The 22,880-nt window shown below is 39.3% G+C and overlaps 3 protein-coding genes across 3 annotated transcripts; 2 read left to right on the plus strand and 1 right to left on the minus strand.

Annotated features, from left to right (window-relative positions):
• Window positions 1-468: 468 nt before the first annotated feature.
• hmgb1b (high mobility group box 1b) lies at window positions 469-3,229 on the minus strand. Its single transcript, XM_023403578.2, has 5 exons — window positions 3,079-3,229; window positions 1,782-1,937; window positions 1,476-1,621; window positions 1,195-1,369; window positions 469-1,042 (listed from the first exon to the last, which is right to left on the minus strand). The coding sequence occupies exons 2-5, from the start codon at window positions 1,926-1,928 to the stop codon at window positions 911-913; spliced, it is 600 nt and encodes a 199-aa protein (XP_023259346.1). The 5' UTR covers window positions 1,929-1,937; window positions 3,079-3,229; the 3' UTR covers window positions 469-910.
• On the plus strand, window positions 3,127-6,275 carry tex26 (testis expressed 26). Its single transcript, XM_087173263.1, has 7 exons — window positions 3,127-3,283; window positions 4,803-4,887; window positions 4,961-5,123; window positions 5,230-5,386; window positions 5,535-5,720; window positions 5,804-5,965; window positions 6,047-6,275. Exons 1-7 carry the CDS (start codon window positions 3,127-3,129, stop codon window positions 6,178-6,180), a joined length of 1,044 nt encoding a protein of 347 aa, XP_087029389.1. The 3' UTR covers window positions 6,181-6,275.
• A 712-nt stretch (window positions 6,276-6,987) lies between these two features.
• On the plus strand, window positions 6,988-22,478 carry wdr95 (WD40 repeat domain 95). Its single transcript, XM_087173266.1, has 29 exons — window positions 6,988-7,055; window positions 7,572-7,830; window positions 9,070-9,123; window positions 9,216-9,299; window positions 9,470-9,535; window positions 10,095-10,325; window positions 11,038-11,123; window positions 11,255-11,347; window positions 11,429-11,474; window positions 11,569-11,615; window positions 12,813-12,930; window positions 13,073-13,142; window positions 13,629-13,869; window positions 13,961-14,066; window positions 14,364-14,515; window positions 14,740-14,842; window positions 14,988-15,094; window positions 15,191-15,270; window positions 15,376-15,430; window positions 15,517-15,562; window positions 15,948-16,007; window positions 19,586-19,748; window positions 19,835-19,930; window positions 20,035-20,093; window positions 20,836-20,968; window positions 21,089-21,128; window positions 21,523-21,611; window positions 22,101-22,285; window positions 22,410-22,478. Exons 1-29 carry the CDS (start codon window positions 6,988-6,990, stop codon window positions 22,476-22,478), a joined length of 3,006 nt encoding a protein of 1,001 aa, XP_087029392.1.
• Window positions 22,479-22,880: the final 402 nt, after the last annotated feature.

Raw genomic sequence — 22,880 nt, forward strand, 5'->3', positions numbered from 1 at the left:
CAGCCATTGAGATATGTTTTTGGAACTAATAAGTTCTAAGTCATATTTAACTGCATTCATATCATTTCCTGTTTCCAATTTCTTGGTCTGCTGGTCAAATATTTCCCTAAATCCAAATATACGGCTTATTGGGAGGCATTATCATGTCACAGATATTTAAAATGTATCAGAAAGTGTAAGTAAAAATGAGTTGACATCACCTAGTTATTTCTACTTGTTTAAAATAGCAACTCACTGGTTAATTTATCATCAGCAGAAATGAGAACAAAGATATGTCATGTTACCGTTGTTGTGCAGACATAAAGGTTTTAAAAGGAAAAGCCTCAATCCCCAGAGTGTCTGAATTATTCATACATGTACTTGACAAACTACATGTTGTCCATGTTGGATCTTTGATAACTGATTGGGAGCCTTGGAGATGTTGAGACAAATAAAATTAAAGAAAGAAAACCCCAAAACAAATCAAACTTCTTAAAAAAAAACGACCTTTATTGAAGACATTCTTGAATGTCGACAGCTGCATTTGATATTAGAGTGGTATTCAAAGAACAATAAAAAGACATTGGGACAGCACATAAAAAAATATTTTTCAAAATAAAGAAAAATACACTACCAACTCAGAAATCTCATTTTTGAGTTGTAACACCTATCGACTAGTTACTTTCATACTGATTTGTAGTCTTCCTAAATTGTTACAGAATATGGCAGGGATAAAGAACTACCACTAGAAAATCTCAACTTAAGATATGTAGTGTTAACTTTACAAAAAAAGGAGCATAACACTGTACATGTTAAAAACATTAAATATACACATGTTCTTGTTCAATCTGACTTCTGTTTCAAGATGGTGAATTGAGTATATTAGGGTTATATGGCATAAACAAAACTTCAGGTCCCATCCCGATGCAATCTACTCGTCATCGTCGTCCTCATCGTCATCGTCATCCTCCTCTCCCTCATCTTCTTCGTCTTCCTCATCATCGTCATCTGCCGCAGCAGCAGCAGAATCCACTTTGCCCTTTGTGCGGTAAGCAACAATATCCTGTGGAAAGCATATCAAATGCGCTTTTAGCTACAGAGAAACTTGTTCCTTTACATGCTTCAAAGCTAAGAAGCCCAATTCATTTAACAATAAAACATGTTTGTCAACTTAGGAAAAATAAGTCTCGCTTCAATTGTACGATCTCTATTCACCTTGTCGTATTTCTCCTTCAACTTGGCAGCCTTCTTCTCATACGGCTGCTTGTCCTCTGCAGATGAGCTATTCCACATCTCTCCCAACTTCTTTGCTGTGTCTCCGATGGAGAGTCCAGGAGTCTCACCTTTTACCTTGGGGCGAAAGTCTGCACAGAATAGGAAGAATGCAGACCTGTGGGGAAAAAAGTGTCCCGGTGTTTAAGCTATCATAATCCACTTAGCACTTAGTAAGAAAAAAAAAACTTATCAGTGTGGAGCAAGTTGATTATGGTACATACGGTGGTCTCTTGGGGGCATTGGGGTCCTTGAATCGCTTCTTCTTTTGGCCCTTGGGGGGAATGTAATTCTTCATTTCCCTCTCATAACGCACCTTGTCTTGTTTGGCCATATCTTCAAACTTGCCTTTCTCTTTCGGTGACATTGTCTTTGGGAAAACACAAGCAGCTTTAGACAATCTAGATGACACACACTGCTAGAAGCAAAATATTGGATTCAGAGATGTAAAAAAAGAAAAAAAGGAAAAAAAAAAAAGAAAAAAAAAAGACACCACCAAAGGATTCAGCATTGAAAGCGATTTATTTTACCTTCCATCGCTCAGAGCATTTCTTGGAGAACTCTGCAAAGTTGACACTGGCATCAGGATGTTTCTTCTTGTGCTCCTCTCGGCATGTTTGCACAAAGTAGGCATATGAGGACATTTTGCCCCTCGGCTTCTTTGGATCCTTCACCATCTTGGCTTTCTAAATACAGAGGAAAAAAATGTTTTAACTGAATGTGTCCATGTCCACTTATGCATGACAGTGGGAGTATCTACATATCCCCCTAATCAACTGTCTGCCTCCTGCTTTGTAAAGTCCCATCTATTGTTTAAATCTGGGGGGTGGGGGTGACAGATGATCCATTGTATGAAAAGGCCAACATGATGCTTCTTTTAAGACTACATTCTACTACACATTAGTTTACTCCTGCTTTCCTTCCAGCATCCATCCACACACACAGATATAGTACAGACCCAGTGAAAAAACAACTCAATGCGTTTTCTCATCTAGCAGCATCTCATTGATATAACATGCAGATAACCGGCTTGGGGTTGCAGATGAATACATTAGCATTAGCTTCCACCGCCTTTGATTGTTCGGTAGCTGCTAGCCACTATGGCTCCTTCTCGCTTTGTGTCCCTCTTGCTTTCAGCTAGGCTAGTTAGCAGTAGCGAGCTGGTGTGCCACAGAGCTCATTTCAGGAGACGATTATTAAAATGGCTGATTACACTGCTAACAATGGCCACCCGACTGTTTTCAAAAACCCTCCGCTCCTATAGCAAATTTAACCGGCCTCTTTATGGCCTGTAAGGCAGATTATTGGATTTAAAGTTTGACAAAGTGACGATGATCTCAGTGAGAGATGCTCCGCCTGCATCACTGGATCCGGGCTGCCACAGCACCAGTCAGCGGTGTTAACCTAGTTATTTCCTTATAGCTAGCGTTAGCTTTTAAGAATAGCAACACGGCCAGACCAGCCACCATTGTCAGGCTAACATGGCAGGCTATACGAGTTAGCGGTTAGCTGGTAACACCAGCGGACGTTACGCTAACCCGAGCGTTGTAAACAGCTTGGTCATTGGGGGAGCTACCCCGTGTTTAGTTATTATGTATGGCCGCAGCTAATGTCAGTGTTAGGTAACTACGTAGCAAAGTTAGCAAGACTGTGATTAACATCAGCAGGAGCTTGTTACTGTGTTAGCATCCTATCCAGCTCAGTCATGCGACTAAACATGTAAAACACCGACGTATACTGTGCGAAGCACATCGCAGTCCACTGTTTCATTCATAAATAGGTACACATTAGTGGCTTTGTTAATAAGTTGATACTTCTGATGCTTACCCCTACAGCGCTATATGAGGCCAGCTGTGCGTCGGTACGTCTCAAACAATGGAACGAAAAGCACCGTCAGTGCGCGGTCTTCAGGCTGAGCGGATATCTCTGTGTTTATCCTGTGTGTTGGGCTCTGGCTGTCGGACATTGGCTGCCGCCAACTCCTTTGAGTATCTTATTGGACACTCTGTGTCTCAGCCCTGCTTGTTGTACGGTTGGTTGTCCAAAACACGACAGGGCGATGGCGCTAAACTTGAATGACAAACAGTCAGTGGTTTCATTTTAGTCAAGGTGAAGATGCATGTAAGTACAGTGAATATGGGACTTAAAACTAGGGCAGAATTGTGTAGTGGAATAACTACCCATATCCTTTATTAAAGTAAATGTAGTAAAGTAAAATTACTCCACCAGGTACCTATCAACATATCAAATACATAACACTTGTTTAGAGTGTTATGTTGTTATCTTATGCTACATGAAATGATATTCCTTGATTATTGCTATTGTATATTAACCTGTAGGCAATAGTTGACGCTGTAGCTGGTCTGGGTGGAGCTAATTTTTGTTATTTATTCGTTTTTTTTATTTAATTTAATTTTTTATTCATTATCACAGGTTAAAATCCAACCAATGGCAAATTGATTACACTGAAAATAAAGCAAAACATCTTCTTAATTAAGACATTAACATCTTTTTTTTTTTTTTTTTTTTTTTAAATCTTTTAATACTGTACTTGAAGGAGATATAATTTGACCAAATTAGATGAAAACCCCTTGAAAACTGACATCTGCTTGTAATATGTCATAAATGTAAAAATTTGAGCTTCCTACAAGCGGACTAGGTGCATTTACCTTATGTAAAGTTAAATTTACAACAGTCCATAATTAGGCCTATATAAGATGATCATATTTTTTTATTTAAAAGCTTAATCTGCATAGTAACTATAGCTTTCAAATAAATGCAGAATAGCAAAAAGTACAATATTTCTCTCTGAGATGTTGTGGAGTTCAAGGTTATAGCATGAAACATACAGACATAAGCAACAGACATAAATAAAGCATCTCTGGCAATGTTTAAATTTTAATGCATCATCACCCCTGCCGAGCAGCTCACAGTGGCCATTCAATTGTTGTAGGTCTCCATAACCACAGCACCTAGAAACATCCTGCTGCGATCAGCTCTGCTTGTAGATAAAGCCAATACCATAAAGTGCTACTTTCTAACATGGCACTTTGCAGCAAGCCACCCATGAAGTGAACTTTCATCTGGCAACGGGAATTGAAAACAACTGTAAGGCAAAAAAGGTGGTCACCAATGGCAACCAAAGGTAAAGCTAAACCAAGGACATGTTAGGATGGAAAGAGGCTCCTTAACTAACTTAAAAGGAGCTTAATCTAGATTTTAAGTTTTTTATAATTTACAGTTAATATTGTCCTAAAGAATGATGCTAAAAATGAACATCTGTCAAAAATAATATTATATGGCACAGTTTTTTGTGGTAGAGGTGCAAACACAGCAGTTATCTATCAGAAAGTGTCAGGCATCTTTAGAGGAAACTATGGTTTACAAAGCATTTTTAGCTTTTGGTGCACAACCATTATTATGGAAAACACAACAACCAGTTTTAGCAGTAATTTGTTATTTTCTTGGTTGATTTAAATGATTTTCTTTCTTTACTGTGCTTCATATAAAGAATTCAGGGTTGTGATCTAATCATACTTTTTTTTTGGTAGAGGGCAAACAGTGGTGGGATCCATATGAAACATGTCACAGGAGACAATTCGTCTATCAGCCAAACTCCACTGCAGAGATTCTGCTGTAAGTTTTATGGGCTTCAGGTTATTTGTTTGTTTGTCTGTATAATTGTATGTCTATCTTGATGTGTGTGTAGGTGCCGAACGTCAACATCATTTATAGACTCTTATTCAAGGTCTGGACCTTTTGGTTCAACTGTGTACAATAAGGAATTTTGCTGGAAGCCAGCTTGTAAACCTGAATGCATTCGAACAGGAACAGCCTTAGGACAGAGGAGAAACAACCCACATCCCAGTCAGGTTGGCATTTAGGCTGTGTTAGCCTCAATTTTACATTACTGGTTGAATGCCATGCTTGACCTCTCACAGTGTATTGTAACCTTTAAATCAAGCTGTTTTCCCCAAGTCTTTCATGATGTGGAGGGTGCCTAGGGATGCCACACAAAGCCCTGAGTATGTCAGGTTCCTTTGCAAATGTCCCCCGTCTGAGGGAGAGATCAGTAAGGCCTTGACAGCACAGTACCGCTCCACCTACAGATGTGACTTCATGGGAATGCCTCAAGGTAGGACAAGTCTGTTGGTTCAGTCTAGGTAACGTGAAAACATCCAAGACATCCAAGCACTCAGGCATGTCCAAATCAAACTATCACTGCAATCATAATATTTCTCTCTACAGTTTATTTTCCATTTGTTGTGGAATTTGTTTGACAGGACATGACCACATTAATAATGCAGGAAGAAGACTTGTGCCTCTGCACAGCAGGCATCTTGTGCCGCTCTCTACTGAGACAGAGATGAGGGACAATTATCGCCAGCTAAAGCAAAGCCGTGACGTTGTGGGCAACCAGTCTCACTACAGCTGCACCAATCGCAACGTGGCGGCCTGCTGTGGTATAGGTACAGTCCACTCAAAAACCATCGATGATGCACATAAACACAGTTCTAATGATTTCTATTGACTGATCCTCTTTATGTTGCAGTTCTAACTGTTGTGCAAAGGCATGTCCACACCCAGCAGAAAGGATCAGATTTGACAACCTATCAGAGGTTTTGTGGAAAGAGAGTCACTAATGTCACATCTGCAATAAAGTCTCTGCTGCCGCAGGAGCTGCAGCAGTTACACAGTATTTTACCTGAGGAAGGTTGGCATCATCTTCTGCCTTCAAATGTTTGAGTGTTGATTCTGACAGACAACTCATGAGCTGCATCTTTTGACTTTGCAGAAAAGGAAGCTGTGAGAACAGTTTTGAGTAAAGATGCTCATCCAGACAAAGGAGAGAATGTAAATAAACTTCCAGCTGTTGTGCTTAATTCCTGCTCACCAGAGTGGATATCAAGCTGGCCAGGACCTCTCTGAACCTTATTGCTAAAGTTAGTGGTTTGTATTTCTTGTTTTTCTGTAATTTATGGTAGGGGTAAAAAATGAAATGGATAATGATAATATATTAAAAGCATCTCACAGAATTAATTTGCTCATTTTTGCGTGTAACTTGTGTGTGGTGTGATAATTAAACATCTCCCTGAGATTAAAAGATATTTGTCTGCCTTCATGTCTCATCGCCCCCATATTCTGCTATCTGACATTATGCAGTCTGTTTGCAGCTCGATAACAAGGCTGAATAAAACTTGTTGCATCGATTTAATGGATTCTGTCTGCACGGAGTGTTACCAGCAGTAACACTTTTTGATTCATCATGCTTCTGTTTTACTCTGTGAAATTCTGTTTTCCATGTCTCTCTAAAAGGGACATTCATTTTGTTTTATTTTTTTGTTAGATGTATTTATTCTCATGGCAGCTGCAATAAAATGTAAAAGAAAAAAACAGAGCACAAATGATTTAATTATAGTTACCTGAAAATTGCTAAAATAGTTAAATGATTGAAGTAAAACAGTGATATATATTGTTGGTTTTAAACAAGATTTAACGTGGTGACAAAGCTGCTTCCCCCTCTGTAAGCACAGGGTCTTGTTTGTGGTTTTGTACTCTCAGTTGTCACTCTTGGTTTCTTAGTTACCATGGGGCCACCTGCTCTGCTCAGGTGTAATGCTAGAGTGAGTGTCAGGTAGACTAATGCTAGATCTGTCTGATTAACGTCTGTTTGGATGTCTGACTAAGGAACTGTGCTGCTCTGAAGTCAACATTTTGAGACACCATCTAACAAGGATGCCACTGGGGCAAAAGGTTCGCTCTTCCTCAGCTTCTGGGAGATTAGAAACCCAACATGTGACCAGGTAATTTGCTATTTTGTTGTTTTCCTGAGTAAGTCACATTTTAACATGTTAAGTGCATGTTCAGTACACTTTGAATTTAAAACCAAATTTATCTTAATTGCATGTTTTATTTACACTAACAGTTGTGACACTGACAGGGGATAATGTAGGTTGAGGCCTCCCCTTGTTTGTCTTGTTGTCATGCATTGATCTCTATCCTCTTCAGAAAATGTTTGTTGTTGTCATGGTGCTTGAGTTGCCATCTGTGGCAGGACCGAGTAGTAACAGTGTAATACAGGAAGTCTGTTCATATGGGACTCATAATCACAGTCTTAAGATTACATTGATGTGTGTGTAGCTTCCACTGGCACTTCTTTTTTAGAGTTTCTAAACACGAAGGATGGCCTAAGTCGAGTAAAGACATAATAAGCGCTTTCTCATATGCTTTTCACGACAGTCAAAACACTCACCTATAGCAACAGTGTACTATAAGACCAGTGCATGCATTTAATAAAAATATAATCTCAACTCCTCCAGCATCCTCTCTGAACTGAAGGATACTGGGAGGAGGATGAGAAACACCTCTGGGCCTGGATGTCGGGGTGAGATAGTAGCAGATGACTTCTCATCACAGAGACGAGTGAGCGAGGACAGTAAAGAGCAGCCTGAATGGCTGATGCGAGAGCTGCTGAAACAGAACAGGCGAAGACACTCTGTCACACTCGGAGATAAGGCTCCGATCATGAGACGGCAACACCACAGTATTGATTCGATTCGCAGACTCTGCAGCCTCAAGGTACAGTTCTCAAAACAGCTATCAGAAAGTGAAATTAGAGAGTTAAATGTGACCTGTTTAAACCTATCTCTGCATCTCACAAGTCATCTGAAGTCTAAATTGTTGTGTTTTCATGGCTTTCTTAAAGTTGCTGCTTTTTGCCTCAAGGTGTCACTAGAGTGTTACATTGCTACACTTGCCAGTTTACAGACTCTTTCCAAAGTGCTTAAACTCAACTTCATCTCATATCTCACCAGTAGCTGAATGAATGTGAGGTAATGCCAAAAATGCCATTTTAAATCAAGTTGATGATCAATTTACTTGCAGCCTGACAGTGCAACGGCCAGGACAATCTATCCCAGAGCCCGGGGATGGCCATGTTTCAGGCCAAAGTAAAACAAACATAGTTGCTGAGCCAACTACTTAAAAGGAGCCCACCAGATTCAAATTCAAGCTTTCAAGCTGACAGGAATGATAGAGTGATGTAGGAGGCTGGTGCAAATGTTCCAGCTGAAGTTTGTGGGCTCCAGCTGCAGATGTCAGTCACACTCTCCTGCTTAATGTAATGAATAATGTGCCATAACAGATTAAGCGGAACAGGCTCAGGAGTTCAAAGTTATGTAGCTCTAATAAAGGGATTTGGAGAGCAGTCGAGGTTGTGTGAACACTTTCAGTGCTCCCATCACTCTGACTGATTAAATAATTATCTCAGCTATTCAGGAGATACCGCAGGGAAACCTCGACTCTAGTTACATCCTTGAGGAATTAGGCTGTTTATCCCTGTTATTTATTAATGATAGATCAAAGAGTGTCATGGATCAAGGGACCGTTGCCAGGAAACTGTGGCAAATTGAAGAAAGGCCATTAACACAGAGAGCAGAGAGTCTGTCATCTGGCCTTGTGCGAGCATCTCAGGGACGTGTCGTAGCCGTTGGTGGCTTGTTGTGGCCACAACAGATAGTCACTAATTCTCAGAGGTGCAGCCCTAATTGTGTGTGCTGATAATTACACAGTTTTCAGTGCAAGAATACACTGTTAATGTCTCCTCTCTAACCTTAATTTGTATCTTTAGCACTCAGACTTTATGAACTTCCTGGTGAGTGGATTTAAGTGGATAAAAAAAAAATTGGCAGTTAAACTTAATTACTTGTTTCATTGTGCATTGTGCTCTTCTCTTGTAAAATTCATAATTATCTTGTATGATAGTAACTAAGGCTAATGTCATAATATAACGTCATCACTTTTCCTCTCTCCAATAAGATTGATGAGACGATATCGCTTGACAACCTCCGGAAACTGAAAGAAGCATTTGAGGTACTTTATGAACTTTTTAAAAAATTTTTTTAAACACTTTATAGTCTGGTCATTCATTCCTGGAAGATTTGACTGTATTTTTCTTCATAAAGGACTTTGAAACGGGTGGCTTGAGATGCATCGATGCAAAGAATTTTGGACGGATAGTGAAGAAGTGTTTGGGTTTGCCTAACACAGTAAGACAGTGTGACATTTCTCTTTCTATCATACTCTCGCTCAGACTCTCTCATCACTGTGCTCTCTTGTGTCTCGCTCCTTTGCAATTAAAGACAAGCATTTGCAATTAGTCGATTCATTTAGAATAAGTGTCACTGTACTTTATTCTTTTGTTCTTTGAATCCCACAGAGCAATGCACAGATTCAAGGGTTATTTAAGAAGATTGATTATTCAGGCCAAGGAAGAATTTCATGGGTGAGATGGCACTCATATTTGTTTCTTGTGGAGCATGCAACCATTTTATTCAGTGTATGGGGAACTGCCTGAATTCTAACACTTTTTCATGAATTCTATAACACCAGGAAAAAAAAAGCTAGGCCACTATATGAAAAAATAACATGATTATTTTATTAAGGATTTGTGGAGCAAGTGTGACTGGAACTAACCTGAACACAGTGATTTGTTCTAAATCAGCTTTTCTAGGGCCAAGTTGACTGTAACCTAACTTGAGTTGAATCAAAGGCAGTGGGAATGGTTACACTGGTATGAACTCAAAGTAATACTTGACTCAATTTAAAAAAAAAAGTTTTCTTTTGGTGGATTGTTTGTCTTTTTATTGTAGATTGTGAATTGCAAAGCTGAAAAATTATGTCCTGCTTTATAGAAGAAATTTCTTGTGTAGATATCTATAGTAGTAGTATAGTATAGTATAGTTTGTTTTTAATCCCACAATTTTACTCACTTTCATGAGAATGGACATGCAGGATTCACAACCTGAACATTAACAGCTCTAACACACAGTCATGTGATGCAGGGTCAGTTCTGCACACACATGCTGCAGGAGCACAAAGAGAAGGAGGAAAATGCAAGACGCAGAAAGCAGGTGGCTTTTACTCTGCCTGCCGCTATGAAGGCGTTGGGACATGGCATCCCCATCATCAACATCCACTCCACCCATGATGCCACTATTGTAACAGTGCGAGAAGATGCTGCTGTTTGTTTCTGGAGTCCTGAGCTTAAACCCCAGAAGACCAAACACATATTTGTATGTAAATTTACCTGAATACTCTGGTGTCATTTTATATTTTTCTCGCTGTCAGCACATCCTGTGAGAAAACCAAAACCAACAAGGTGTTAGTCAGTCTCTTAATGCTTTCTGATTTCCTCACCTTCTCTGTGGGACTGGCTCCTGCTGAAGACACAAATCTTTATAGAATGGCTCACAAATATATAGACTACTTAAATTTTTAACAATTGATCACTTTTCCTTAAACAGAAAAGCACTGCAGTTTTTTAGCAAATGTTATTCAAACAGGAGTAAACAGTGAATTTGCTGGGGACTATTTTTAGCAGTTGACATTTGCTGCACGGGTGCGTATTTACAGCAGCAGGACACTGTGTGTCACATTGACTCAAAATAAACTACAGTGCTTTGGGTGAGCAAAATAAGATATACCAGGCAATACTTGTTAATAGAATAAATTCATTTTTGCTTTTCATGGGATTTAGTATGAGTTAGAAAAAAAAAACAGAATATCAATAGACTTTAATATTGTCCATGTGTACAGGTGGTATTATGTCTGACCACTTTACACTATTATATCCAATATGGCTGAATCTAAGCATCTCTGACAAATTGACACAAATTGATTATTGCAAATCTATTCTTTTGAATACAGGTGTAAATGTAGTTTTATGTAGACTACAGTTTTATGAAAGTCTGCGTTGTCAGCACATGGCTTTGTTATTTCTAACAGAATGAAGGACCTGCTAATAGGAAGTCAAAGTGGGCAAGTGACTTCACTCTGATGGCAGAGTACAACAAGCTGATGATCGGAACAGGGTAATAAGAAAGTTGGTAACAAAATGACATAAAGACCGGATCATTTATTGAGCAGATTTATTATTCTTGTCATCTGCAGGTCCCAGATTATGAGATGTTTGTTTATTGTGCATGTGTTCATTATCTTGCAGCGATAGAGAGATCCAGCTTTATGAGCTTTCCACTCTGGAGCCCTATTGCCAGATCAGTGCACTAGACACAGTTCCTCTGACATTAAACTACGGGTGAGCAACGAAGCTGCATGTGAACATACTTTCAAAATGTCTAAATAAGTCCCACATCATGGTTGGTGTTCTTCCCTATAGCTACACTGGTCCTGATAAATGCTGTATCTTGTATGGAGACACAGAGGTAGGTCATTTTTTAAAACCCCAGCTAGTTATGAGACTAAAATCATTTATTATATCCTGCTTGATTGAGGTTAATTTTCGTCTTTGTGTCTCAGGGATGTGTGACTATCATTTTGATATCCTCAGCTGGAGATACCCTCAGGTAATTGTGCTTTTCTATATACACATATCCCCATTATAACAGTATTATTAGTATATACAGTATACAGTATTTTTACAGTATCATCCAACCAGAACATTTGGAGCATCTTTTCCAGCAACAGTCTGCTGGCTTTTCAAAGTCAGTGATTAGATTCTTTAATTTTTTACACAACTAGGTTCCACAGCTGAATCTGCAGGAGACATCAACCAATAACAGCCAATCAGATTTGTTGACTTTCTTGTTTCCCTACCAGACCATGTTCCTGGCCAATCAGAAGGAATTTGTTGTTTTGAAAAAAAAAAAGATATATATTTTTTTTATCAGTGAGATGCATTCACTGTATGTTCGGTGATTCCTGAGCAAAATAACAGTCGTAGGAGTCACAGCAGTCATTGCACATTTCACAGTGAATACCACGTCAGACTCAGAATGTGAATGACTTAATCAGATGTGTAGTTTTCCAATAGTGGAGATTATCTTTTTTTTACATGGTTAAGGCTTGTTTTTGAATTACTAAATACACCAGTACTCCAATGCAGTTTCCCTCTTTATAGTGTAAAAAAATATTAAATCACAAAAATAGGACATATTGAGCTTTGACAGACAGATATTTACAATAGTATAATGAAATATGTTTTATTTTTTTATCACAATTAGGATTAAAATGTCCAGTCTCTAATTCTCTCCATTGTAAATTTGTTTTATTTAAGCAGCCGACACTGAGAGAAGGTATTCACCTCTCAGGTTTTTAACAATTTAAGAGTTACTTTGACTTCTTCGTGTTTTTTGTCCTGTATCATGTATTAGTTGTTCTAATGAGTCAACACTTGGTGACTCATTGAAATTGTGTCCAACACCATGTAAAAGGTTCTCAGTTAAATGTGGCACCTTTCAAACTATTCAGCTGGAGAATGCGTAATGTGTGATTCATGGCATGTCTTTCACACTGTGATCATGCAGTTATTTTGCTCAGGTTACACTGGAGCAGAGAGCATGGACTATAAGAACTGCTGACAAAAAATAGCAGGGTTGAGTCTGTTCTAGCACGGACACTTCAAAGCTGTGGTGGAAAATTATAGCTTTGCTTCCTATAGGCTCCCTGCCAATCACGGAATTATATGTAGTGTACATATGTGAGGCTCAGAAAATGTGACCGGTTTCAGGCCTGACTGTACATCTCAACTTCTCTTTTTATAGATTATGGAATAAATTAACAAAGGCTGAAAACATACCCAGCATAGCGATCGACAACGCAGTGGTCTCTCCGAATGTGACATTTGTCAGATGGAAGGTTCATAATGATTGGGTGACACAGGTGACATTTTAAATCGCCATGCATATATGTACACATACATTTTAATATCTGTAGAAATTCCTTGACGATCTATATTGTTCAATGGTTTGGCATTTTATTTATTAATCTTATGAACAGATAATCCTCTTCTCTCTGAATTTAGGCTAAATATTTTCAAAGTTTCCAAGCTGTTGTCTCCTCATCAAATGACGAATCTTCTTCTCTTGTCATAGGTAATTTATCTTTTACTTGTTTCTTTGGCTTTTTTTCTTTTTTGGCATTATGTTCAGCGCAAGCAGAAAAAGAGAAACCAATCCAAGATTTTTATTGATGTCTCCTGGATGTAAAACATATACTGACATGTACTTGCACACATGGTCTCACTAATGAAAGAGTCGGATAAATAAATAAATATATAAATAATATGATGCATGATGAAAATGATGAGTTACAGTACAATATGAGTAATTATACTTGTGTTGAATATGTGGCAGCCTGGTGTGAGAGCTGTGAGGGATGACTCATAATGACTCATCTATCACTAATTCACCAATCAATGCCAGCATGTGTGTGTGTGTGTGAGAGAGTGTGTGTGTGTGTTCGTCCACGTGGGGCATGTCCACTTGCCAGCTTCAGCTTGATCATTTATTCTGATAATGACTTACCCTTAGCGTGTTTAGATTGATGCTTTGTATCGTTGTTTTTTTTTCCTCCTTGAGGCTGTGTGCTGCCTTTAACGGACGCGGAGCAGCAGTTGAGTGAGATCAGAGAGGCCTGTTATGAAGGTAAGACCAAGAAGGTCCAACTGAGCTGGACTCCGCAGGTCCGGGCATCATGTGACCAGACGGTTTTCAGCATTTACAAAGGCGTCAAGGCCTTTGATCTTTGTGCGAAGCGCAGCTTGTTGGTCACTGGAGGCATGGACAGACTCATACGAATGTGGAACCCGCATTTTTCTGGGTGAGGAACCAGGGTTCTGTGGGTTTTCTTTAAAACAATTAACACTGACTTAAAAAAAAACACCTCCTGTTTGCTCTTTTTTTATTTTTAGAAAACCAACTGGTGTTTTGAAAGGCCACTCTGCTCCCATCATCTACCTCTGCATCTCCTCAGAGGACAGTCAGATCTTCTCTGTCTCCATCGACAGCACTGTGAAAGTGATTCATTTGACTCATTTATCGTTTCACTTGTGATTTTATTCCAAATGATGGAAATGAATAAAGCTTTTGTTTCACTGTAAATGCACAAACTACAGTGGCCAGTTCACCAGCAGTGGTGGAAAGTTACTAGTAACATAAGTATTCTACTTTTGATACTTCAAGTTGCTAAGTAAAATCTTATATGCAGGATTTCTACTTGTAATGCTATGTTTTTTATAGTGTGATATTGCTACTTTTATTTCAGTAAATGATACAAATGCTTCTTCCATCGCTGTTCACCTGTTCCCATCTCAGATCTGGGATCTTCAAGACCAGTGCTGCCTGTTTACAGCAGACCCCAAAGCGAGCGGGATTCATGGTGACATATCTGCATGCTCGTATTCGTCTGCTATGAAATCCCTTTTCATTGCAGCAGACTGCATGGCCGTGCTCTCCCTAAAGATCAGGTTGGTTGTCATGCCTATGTGATTTATTCGAAGGTGCTCATTTATGGATAATGGTGTGTGAAATTGTACGACAGCTAATGATTTTTGAAGATTGGAGGATTGAACATCCTATTTTTACCCAAAAGATTCAGATTTAAAGTTGTTGTTTTTTTTCTACAGAGACGACTACATCTCCTTAATATTCATCTTGCTGTCATTCAGTTTAGTGTCTTTTTCCTCTGAAGGCCACAGTTTTGCAGTCGCCTCACTGTTTCACATAATGAGCCTGTAATGTGCTGCGGATACAGTGAGGAGTTTCGTCAAGTTGTCAGCTGCACTGAAGGATCCGTGAGTAAATTAGCACTTGACAACATCACTGACACAGAGGACCAGCTTCACATTTCCAAGAATGAATCTGGTTTGTGTTAAAACAGGAAACCTGATCCTTATCATTTAATGACACACAACTGAATGAAAATGTTACCGGTTCCAGGTGGTGAAAGTCTGGGATTTTGACTCTGGGTGTCAGGTTTTTGAGTTTGGCGGCACACCTGATCTGTCTGCCGTCACGTGCATGGCGTTTGACCTCAGAGGGAGGAGGTACAGTATATGAAGCACTCTGAGAAATGTTTCACTGTTCAGAAAACATGTTCAACCACTGCTTTATCATGCTACAGTGTGCTCTTGTGTTTGCAGACTCATCACGGGCGGAAGAGATGGATGTTTGAAGATCTGGAACTTCAACAATGGTCAGTGCCTAAAGACACTAAAGAGGGGTATGTATTGTAAATTTCCATGATTCTCTGAAAACAAAACAAAAAAAGTTTTAAACACTATATTATCCAGTAATAGTGAAAAACCACTCTCAATCTTTCCTGTAGACGGTGAATGTCATGAGGTGTGCGACTGCATCTTTCTGAAAGTGCACAGGAACTGGTAAGTAATGATGTGGTAGTTGGCAAATGTTCTTGTCTCAGTGTAAATTTGAATCCATGTTGAGCTTGTGCAATTTATTTTTGAAGCTATGTGATGTCTGTCGGCCGTGACAGGAAGATTGACATTTACACAGTGAGTATAAAAGAAAAGAGAATTTGAGCTATTATTTGTCAGTTGTATTTCAGAAATCCCTTTCCCATTATTTCTCCAGTTCCTCCATCCCTCCATCATATTGCATCCCATTTGCATTTGTTTACATTGTCATTAACAGCTGACATTCTGATACAGCAAAAAAAAAAGGTTGATAGTTCATGCCACATATATTCTGTTTTGAATTTCATTACAAAACCACAGAATTGAGAGAAAAATGTGCACATTTTTGTTGCATGGAGAAAGACTCTTCTCGTCATCTTCAAGATAACAAGAATTTTGATTTTCTACAAGCCGTTGCTTTTTGTGAAGAGACCAAACCAAAATGTTATATTGACGTGTAAAATGTCTCCTATTATTTTGTCAGGACATACCTGAGGACCTCCATCATGTCCAGAGGCCGAAGCCTTCGTGGCAGGATGATCTGGTGATTAATGAACAAAAAAACTGTCTTGACAATAACTTTGAGAAAAAGATGTTCAGGCAGGACAAAATAATAAGCAGTTCAACGGGTTCTAAATGAGAGTTTGTATTCCCCCCTTTGACATTTATTTCAGGCAGACGGCATGACAGTGGTGGCAAGATTCAGTCGTTATTCTTCCATTTCTAAAAAGCACAGCTCTCTGTGCTGAAAGCGACGAGAGGACAAACTGTGTCTTTTTGTTTTTGAGCTGAATGCATGATCAAAAACACATCAGGCAAACGCTCAGTGTCAGCTAGCTCTGTAGTTATACAGTTACCACCTTATTTATCTATTTATAATGCTCATAGCATAAACAGATGTGGTTTTCATTTCATCTTTATAAAATGAAATGACAATCCACTTCTATCTTAACTATCTTACTAGTTACTAGGTGTACTGTACAATTTTGAGGTACTTTGAATATTACCATTCTATTCTTCTACCATTCTGCATATAATCAGCTTATAAAATATGATCTATTGTTATAGAAAGTAGTTGTAGTTGCCCCTTCATTGAGACATACACAATCAAAATGCTGCTTGTGAGTTAATGCATCTGTAACAGTAATCAAATAATATTATACATATAATAATAAAGATATAATTTATAATATTATAATATAATATTATAAGACTCCATCTGCTGTTTTAGTTAAAATAAAATGTAAAAGTCCATTTGCTCCTGTCAAACCCATCTACGGACATTTTATAGCAGGAGTGCTTGACCAGTTCTGTGCTTCACCTCAGTCACTTTCACACCTAAAGAGCAGTGAAGATGAAGCTTCCCTGCTGGTTTTACGTTAATTTGAAACAGACAGACGGAGGACACTGTAGTCTTTGGTCCTAAGAAGCGTTTTTGCTAACTGGATGGAAAGCTCAGGGAGAGATGGGTAACAAAGCCTCCCTGATCTCTGCCCTACTGTGCAGCACCGCCTGCAGAAAAATGTTTTAACTCAAGCAGTGAGTTACCACATCCCTCCATCTCCCTTTTATCCCTCCTCCTTCCTTGTTCCATTTCTCTCAGTTTCTATTCATACTGTATTACAGTAATACATACTGTATCATGTTCCTTTATCTATATTGTATATGTATATATATATGTGTGTGTGTGTGTGTGTTTTTCTGTACACATCATTGTTGATGTCTTCACATCACACAGCTTTTTCCCAGTGCAGCCAAGCTTTGACCTGCCAGTACACCTGTAGTTTGTGACAGGCTCTGCTCCAGAGAATCTGAGCTCTCACTGAAACGTAAGGATGGTTTTTTATCACTGACGCAGTTCAGAACACAAGGTGTGCATTAATGCCCTCTGTGCTCCCACAACAATGTGTGGTGTGTTTTTGTCTGTACATGAAATTATATCAGTCATAAAATTGGAGAGTATTATAGTAAAGGGAAACATCTAAAGTATTTCAAGAAATAATGTCACCATTACAAATGCTGATCATTCAACCCTCTGAATAGTCATAGTTTGTAATCCAAGGCATGTCTCATAGCTGATGGCCCCACTGAATTTTATTTCTCATCATGAATCACTTTGTCAGCAGTACTTTGAGCTAAAGCCTAATGTCAGCATGCTAACATGCTCGCAATGTCAAAGAGAACATGCTGCTGTTCATAGATGTAATTTTTTACTATATCTACCCTCTTAGTTTTGCGTGAGCATGCTAACATATGCTAATTAGCACTACACGGTACATGTGAGGCTGATGTGAATGTCATTAGCTTTAGCAGATTTTGTGGGACACATTTTGATCTGATGTCAGCGCTGGAGGAAAAATCACCATTATCGATTTACCATCTGATACCATTGCCATTAGATGTAAGAATATATCACTAAAAACTAAATTCTCCTCACATAAGAACTTAAAACCAAGCAAAATCTGACTCCATTAGCACATAAAATCCTTGCAACGATGAATACAACCTTCTTCTCTGAAGGTCAATCATACTCTCAAAGCTGTACTATTATTAGTCCCCAATAATATTACACAATAGATTACAGTTCCTTCCACTGATGTTACCATTATGACGTGGTCAGGTTACCTCTAATAGTTAAAAAAGAGGGAAATTGATTCAGACTAATGCTGAATGATCCATTGAAAGATGTGATGCTTAGTCCCATGACATCTCTTTCATTATGGCTGGTGGTTACTTTCACTCCATAAAAGGCCTGTTAACAGAGCAGAAAGATTGCATTACAGTGGCTGCTAAGAAAAGAGACCCCTTTGATTATCTACAGAGCCCTCTTTTGAAATTGTTTTTCATTAATGGCCTACAGCAGGAAGATCAATGGGTTGTTCCATATATATAGGTCTCCTTCCCTTATCCACCCGCCTCGGGTTCTCTCTGAATTTTTCTGTTCCTCCAGATGGTCAGTCTTGTGTTGCTTCTCATTAAAATTTTAAAACATGGCCCAGTTCAGATAAATATTTCGCTTTGGCATCGAGTATAATATAGGTTCAAAAATGCCATCTGCTTTTCCTGATTTGGTTCATGGTGTGTAGTTTCTTGTTGGCAGCATCGCTCCAAGCAAATATTCCTGTTGGGTTCACTGAGAAATAAGCACATAAAGAACAAGATGAATCACTTTGTATCAGTGTGAGGTGCAGCGGCAGGAGTAATGTTTGGCTTGTCAGTTCGCTCAGGGGTTTTGACATCAAGTCAGTCGCTGATCCAAAATGTGTGGCACACTTGGCCACAGTACTGTAAGCTGAAACCAAAGCGTCAGTTAAAGCTCTTTGATATTCATATGTTCCTTGAAATAAGTCATCTTTAAACATTTTCCCTCTCCGCTGTTTAATGAGACTCTGTAGCTGTTCAGAAAAACATTTCCTTGAAGTTTTTGGTTAACAGATTTGCGACCTTTGAGACGTCCACTTATTCTGTGAGGTGTGCAAACTCTTCGATCGGGGTTAAAGAAATAGTAGTATTTTGGGATATAAGTTCAAATTTTGTAAAAGTTTCTGTGAAATGTCTGGTACCATCAGCTGAAAACGCAGAGAAACTGCTAGCTGCTGCAAGCTGGTTGGCTCTGTTCGAACATGCTGTTGTTTTAGGCTGTTTGCTTCCAATCTTTGTGCTAAGATAAAGTAGTGGGTTGATGTTGTAGCTTCATATTCACCATACAGACAAGATATATGTATCAATGATCTCATCTAACTCTTGAGGAGAGGAAATGAGCGTGTTTTTCCAAAGTATTCTCTACATTAGTGCCACATCAGGCTTCATCTGTTACAAACATATAATTTGGTTTTAGAGAAGGAGACAGCACAAATTTCTTTCCTTGCCAGCTAAGACATGAACTCGCAGCTTTAACACATTTCAAGCAGACAGCTAAAAAGATGGAAGAGATGGAAAAAGTAATACACTATATAGTTTTATGTGCAAGCAAAGTTAGGAATCCTTTATAATAACTCAGTCATGACTAAAAAGGAAGTTAATATCATCTGGTGTGTTGAACTGCATATTATTTTTGCCTTGGCAGTAATAAACATTTTATGCTCCAGTTGTTAGGGAGACTCACATTTTGTTTTTCTTCAGAAAAACGGCCATAATGAGGACATCCTTTGTGTGGCGCAGTGTCCTCCGACTCTCCTGGCTACCGGCAGTTATGATGGCGAGATTATAGTGTGGAACGTGGTTTCTGGACGTATACAGTGTCGCTTTGTCAGTCCTCGTTCAGCTGAACACCCAAATGTTGAAGGTGATTTTGGAGCTTCAAAGTGAGTGATGACTGTTTTTGATAAACTCCCCTGTGACCAGAATGTTGCATTTATCTCCTTTATGTAGGGCCGGACACAAGTGTTCAGAGCATCATTTTCCTAAAGAACCTCCAGTTGCAGCAGTTTTCCTCAGCTACAGCTCTCCTGTCCTCTGGGACCACGGGTCAGTGTTAATAAACAGCGCTAAATACGGCGCATGATTGCACTTTACAGCCTCCCACAACTTCTTTGAATACAGTGTTAATTATGTGTTTTCTCTTTTTAAAGGTTGTATAAATATCTGGAACATGCTCAGTGGAGGAAAGTTTGTGAGCAGCTTCAAAGCTGTAAGATATTTTACTAGACAACGTTCCTCAGTTTGACTTTTAGATATCAAGGAATAGAGCTTTGGTTTTACTTTCCTTTCTATAGTCTCCAAAAGCGCTGATTAAAGAATAAGCTAATTTGTAGTGTACAGTTTCAGCACAGTTTCTTTGCTTAGCTCAACTAGAAGGTACCTTCCTTGCAGCTATGCAAAGCAGACACCCTTAGTTTTGGGTGGTGGATGAATATGGGGCATCTGGATATGTGCCTATGAAATACTCCTAAAGAAAGCAGAAATTTTCTTTTTAGGCTATGTAACATAAAACTGTTAACATTTTCCACAAAAGACGCACAAAACCCCCTAAAACCAACATTTCTGCTTCGCTATCATACCCCATTTGTGTTTTGTTACCTAGCAACAATGGCTCTTAATTTTAGAGGTGCTCTTACTTTCATGTACTTTATTCATGATTAGTCTTGAATAAATTTTTGCCTGACTGCCACATTTTCTGTTATATTATATATCTGATTATTGGTAAAGGGCTATTATCAAGAGGAATGTATTAAATCTGTCTGCAGGAAAGGAAACATTTAGTCACCACAGGGGGGGGGACTCTTTTGTATTAGTGTTTGATTTTGTCCTTTTTATTCTGTTACTTTGGGTGGAAGAGAACCATCGCTAAGCCATGAAAATGAGTCGTTCGTGATACTGTTTGGCCGTGAAATGACATGAGGTACTCATGTGCTTTTTTTTCCACTTTGCAGTCTAGGTTCCAACAAAAGATTACAAAACTGGCTAAAACAGACAAGGACACACTGCTGTACGCTGCCGACCAAATTGGTTACATCTATGTTTACAACATGAACAAGTTTGCCCCAGAGCAGAAATTGCCAAGAGGTTAGCTTCATTCTTTTCTTGCCTTTGGTTAGACATAAAGTGAAAACATGAAGAAGCACTGTCCGTCAGAACATGCTAATTCACATTTTGAGAGTGTTTCTGTTTTTCCCATTTATTCAGCTGAAACCTTCTGGCGCGCCCACACCAGCAGAGTTTCTGGGTATGTGAAATAAAGACAGTCACGTCTTTTATGATCATAAATCCTTCTTGTCATTAGCTTACAATTAGTGTCGGGCTGCAGCATTTCGACTTTGGGTTGTATCATTAACTTTTAGCTTGTTGTATCCTGGGATAGGTATCCTTAACGGAACCAGTCATCCTCAGTCTGGGGTGTCGGTAACAAGCAGAAACAGCATAACTTTTTCCTGCTGCAGCAGACAAGCAAAGTGTAGAAGAGATTGTGTGTGGGAAGGTCTTAAACAGATGATCAGTATAGGTGAGATGCAGCCTGGGGTGCCTCTGCCATCAGATGCACCAACACAGTGGATGATATAGAGTGTTCTTCCGGAAATGCCTTCTCCCATTTCGTCTCATGCTTCTTTATTCTGGTCCAGCCTGCAGATTGTTGACAATGATCAAGTGGTGCTTACCTCATCCACAGACTACACTGTGCGCCTCTGGAGTACACGTGGAGAATTCATAGGTGGGTGTCATTTTTCATCCGTCAATCCCCTCGTTCCAGACATTATAAATGTTCATGCAAACGACATTAATCTTGAGCAGTGCAGTGCTTAAGGTAGAACTGTTATTTATGGGCATGTTCATTTCAGTGTGACGGTACACATGGCTGGATTAACCCACAAGAGAGCCCTGGGGTAAAAATGAACTGTTGGGCCCCTGTGGTCCCCATCCTTCCTCCCACTCTCTGTACAGTGTGTATGTGCCCTGCAACCTTTAAGTACCCATCAAGTACAGTGCATGCTGAAAACTACATGGTTTAATTATACTTTGTCTGAGAGCTGGTAAACAACCAGCACTCATCCGCTAGAGTATTACCTGGCACCAGGTTTACAGTGTTTCAATTAAAAAAAAAAAACTTAAAAAAAAAAAACGCAGATTAATTTTGGAGCACTCATTCAGACATTGTGACATTTTAAGAAGCCGCAGTTTTAACTTTGGTCTTTGTCCACAGGGACCTTTGGGCAGTCCGAGAGCTGGAGCATCCACATCTCATCTTCCTGGATGCATCCTGCTGTCCCTTATGAGGTTCTGATTCATCCTCTCAGCATGCCAGATCATGAAATTTGGAACGTAAACACACACCTCTCTGATGCAGTCAATCCTGACAAGACTGAGGCTGACAGCGGGGAGCTAAAGGTGAGCTGGATTGTTTCACAAATGATTATCTGAGCTTTGTGAGGTATGCTCCTCTCTCTGTGTCTTCACTCTTAATGTTGAACTGAGCTGAACTTTGCCTGCTCCCTTTTCGGCATAATTGCAGTCAGAGACTCACAGTAATTTGAGCCTTGCTCCAACATCCGTCCGTGATGTAGACATTGAGGAAGATTAAAAGCATGTTTTACCCAGAGGAACACAACACTGGGTGAGTTGTAACCATTGCAACAGCAAAGACTACTGTACATATACAATGCAAGTCTTACACCAGACTCAACTGAAAATGCGACAGATTTATATCTAGAGCGAGTGTGTCTTCTTCTGCATTTCAGACCCTGTCTTGGTTATCATTGTCATACATGCTAACAAACTATCAAACCACCGCGCTCTGGAAGGCTTTGGCACCGCGGAGTCACCAAACACCAGAGTAAGACCTGACCTCTCCCTTGCTCTTTCATATTGATCCGCTCATAAGCAGCACTGGGGAACTGGAGTCAACTGAATAAGATGAAACTGCATTGATCACACTTGGGAAACTGGGTCATTGCAGCATCCATTTGTACAAAGCCAGAGCAAA

This window comes from Seriola lalandi, unplaced genomic scaffold (genome assembly GCF_002814215.2).
Source record: "Seriola lalandi dorsalis isolate HSWRI2012SDOR001 ecotype SW California unplaced genomic scaffold, Sedor1 jcf7180002054144, whole genome shotgun sequence".
Taxonomy (NCBI): domain Eukaryota; kingdom Metazoa; phylum Chordata; class Actinopteri; order Carangiformes; family Carangidae; genus Seriola; species Seriola lalandi.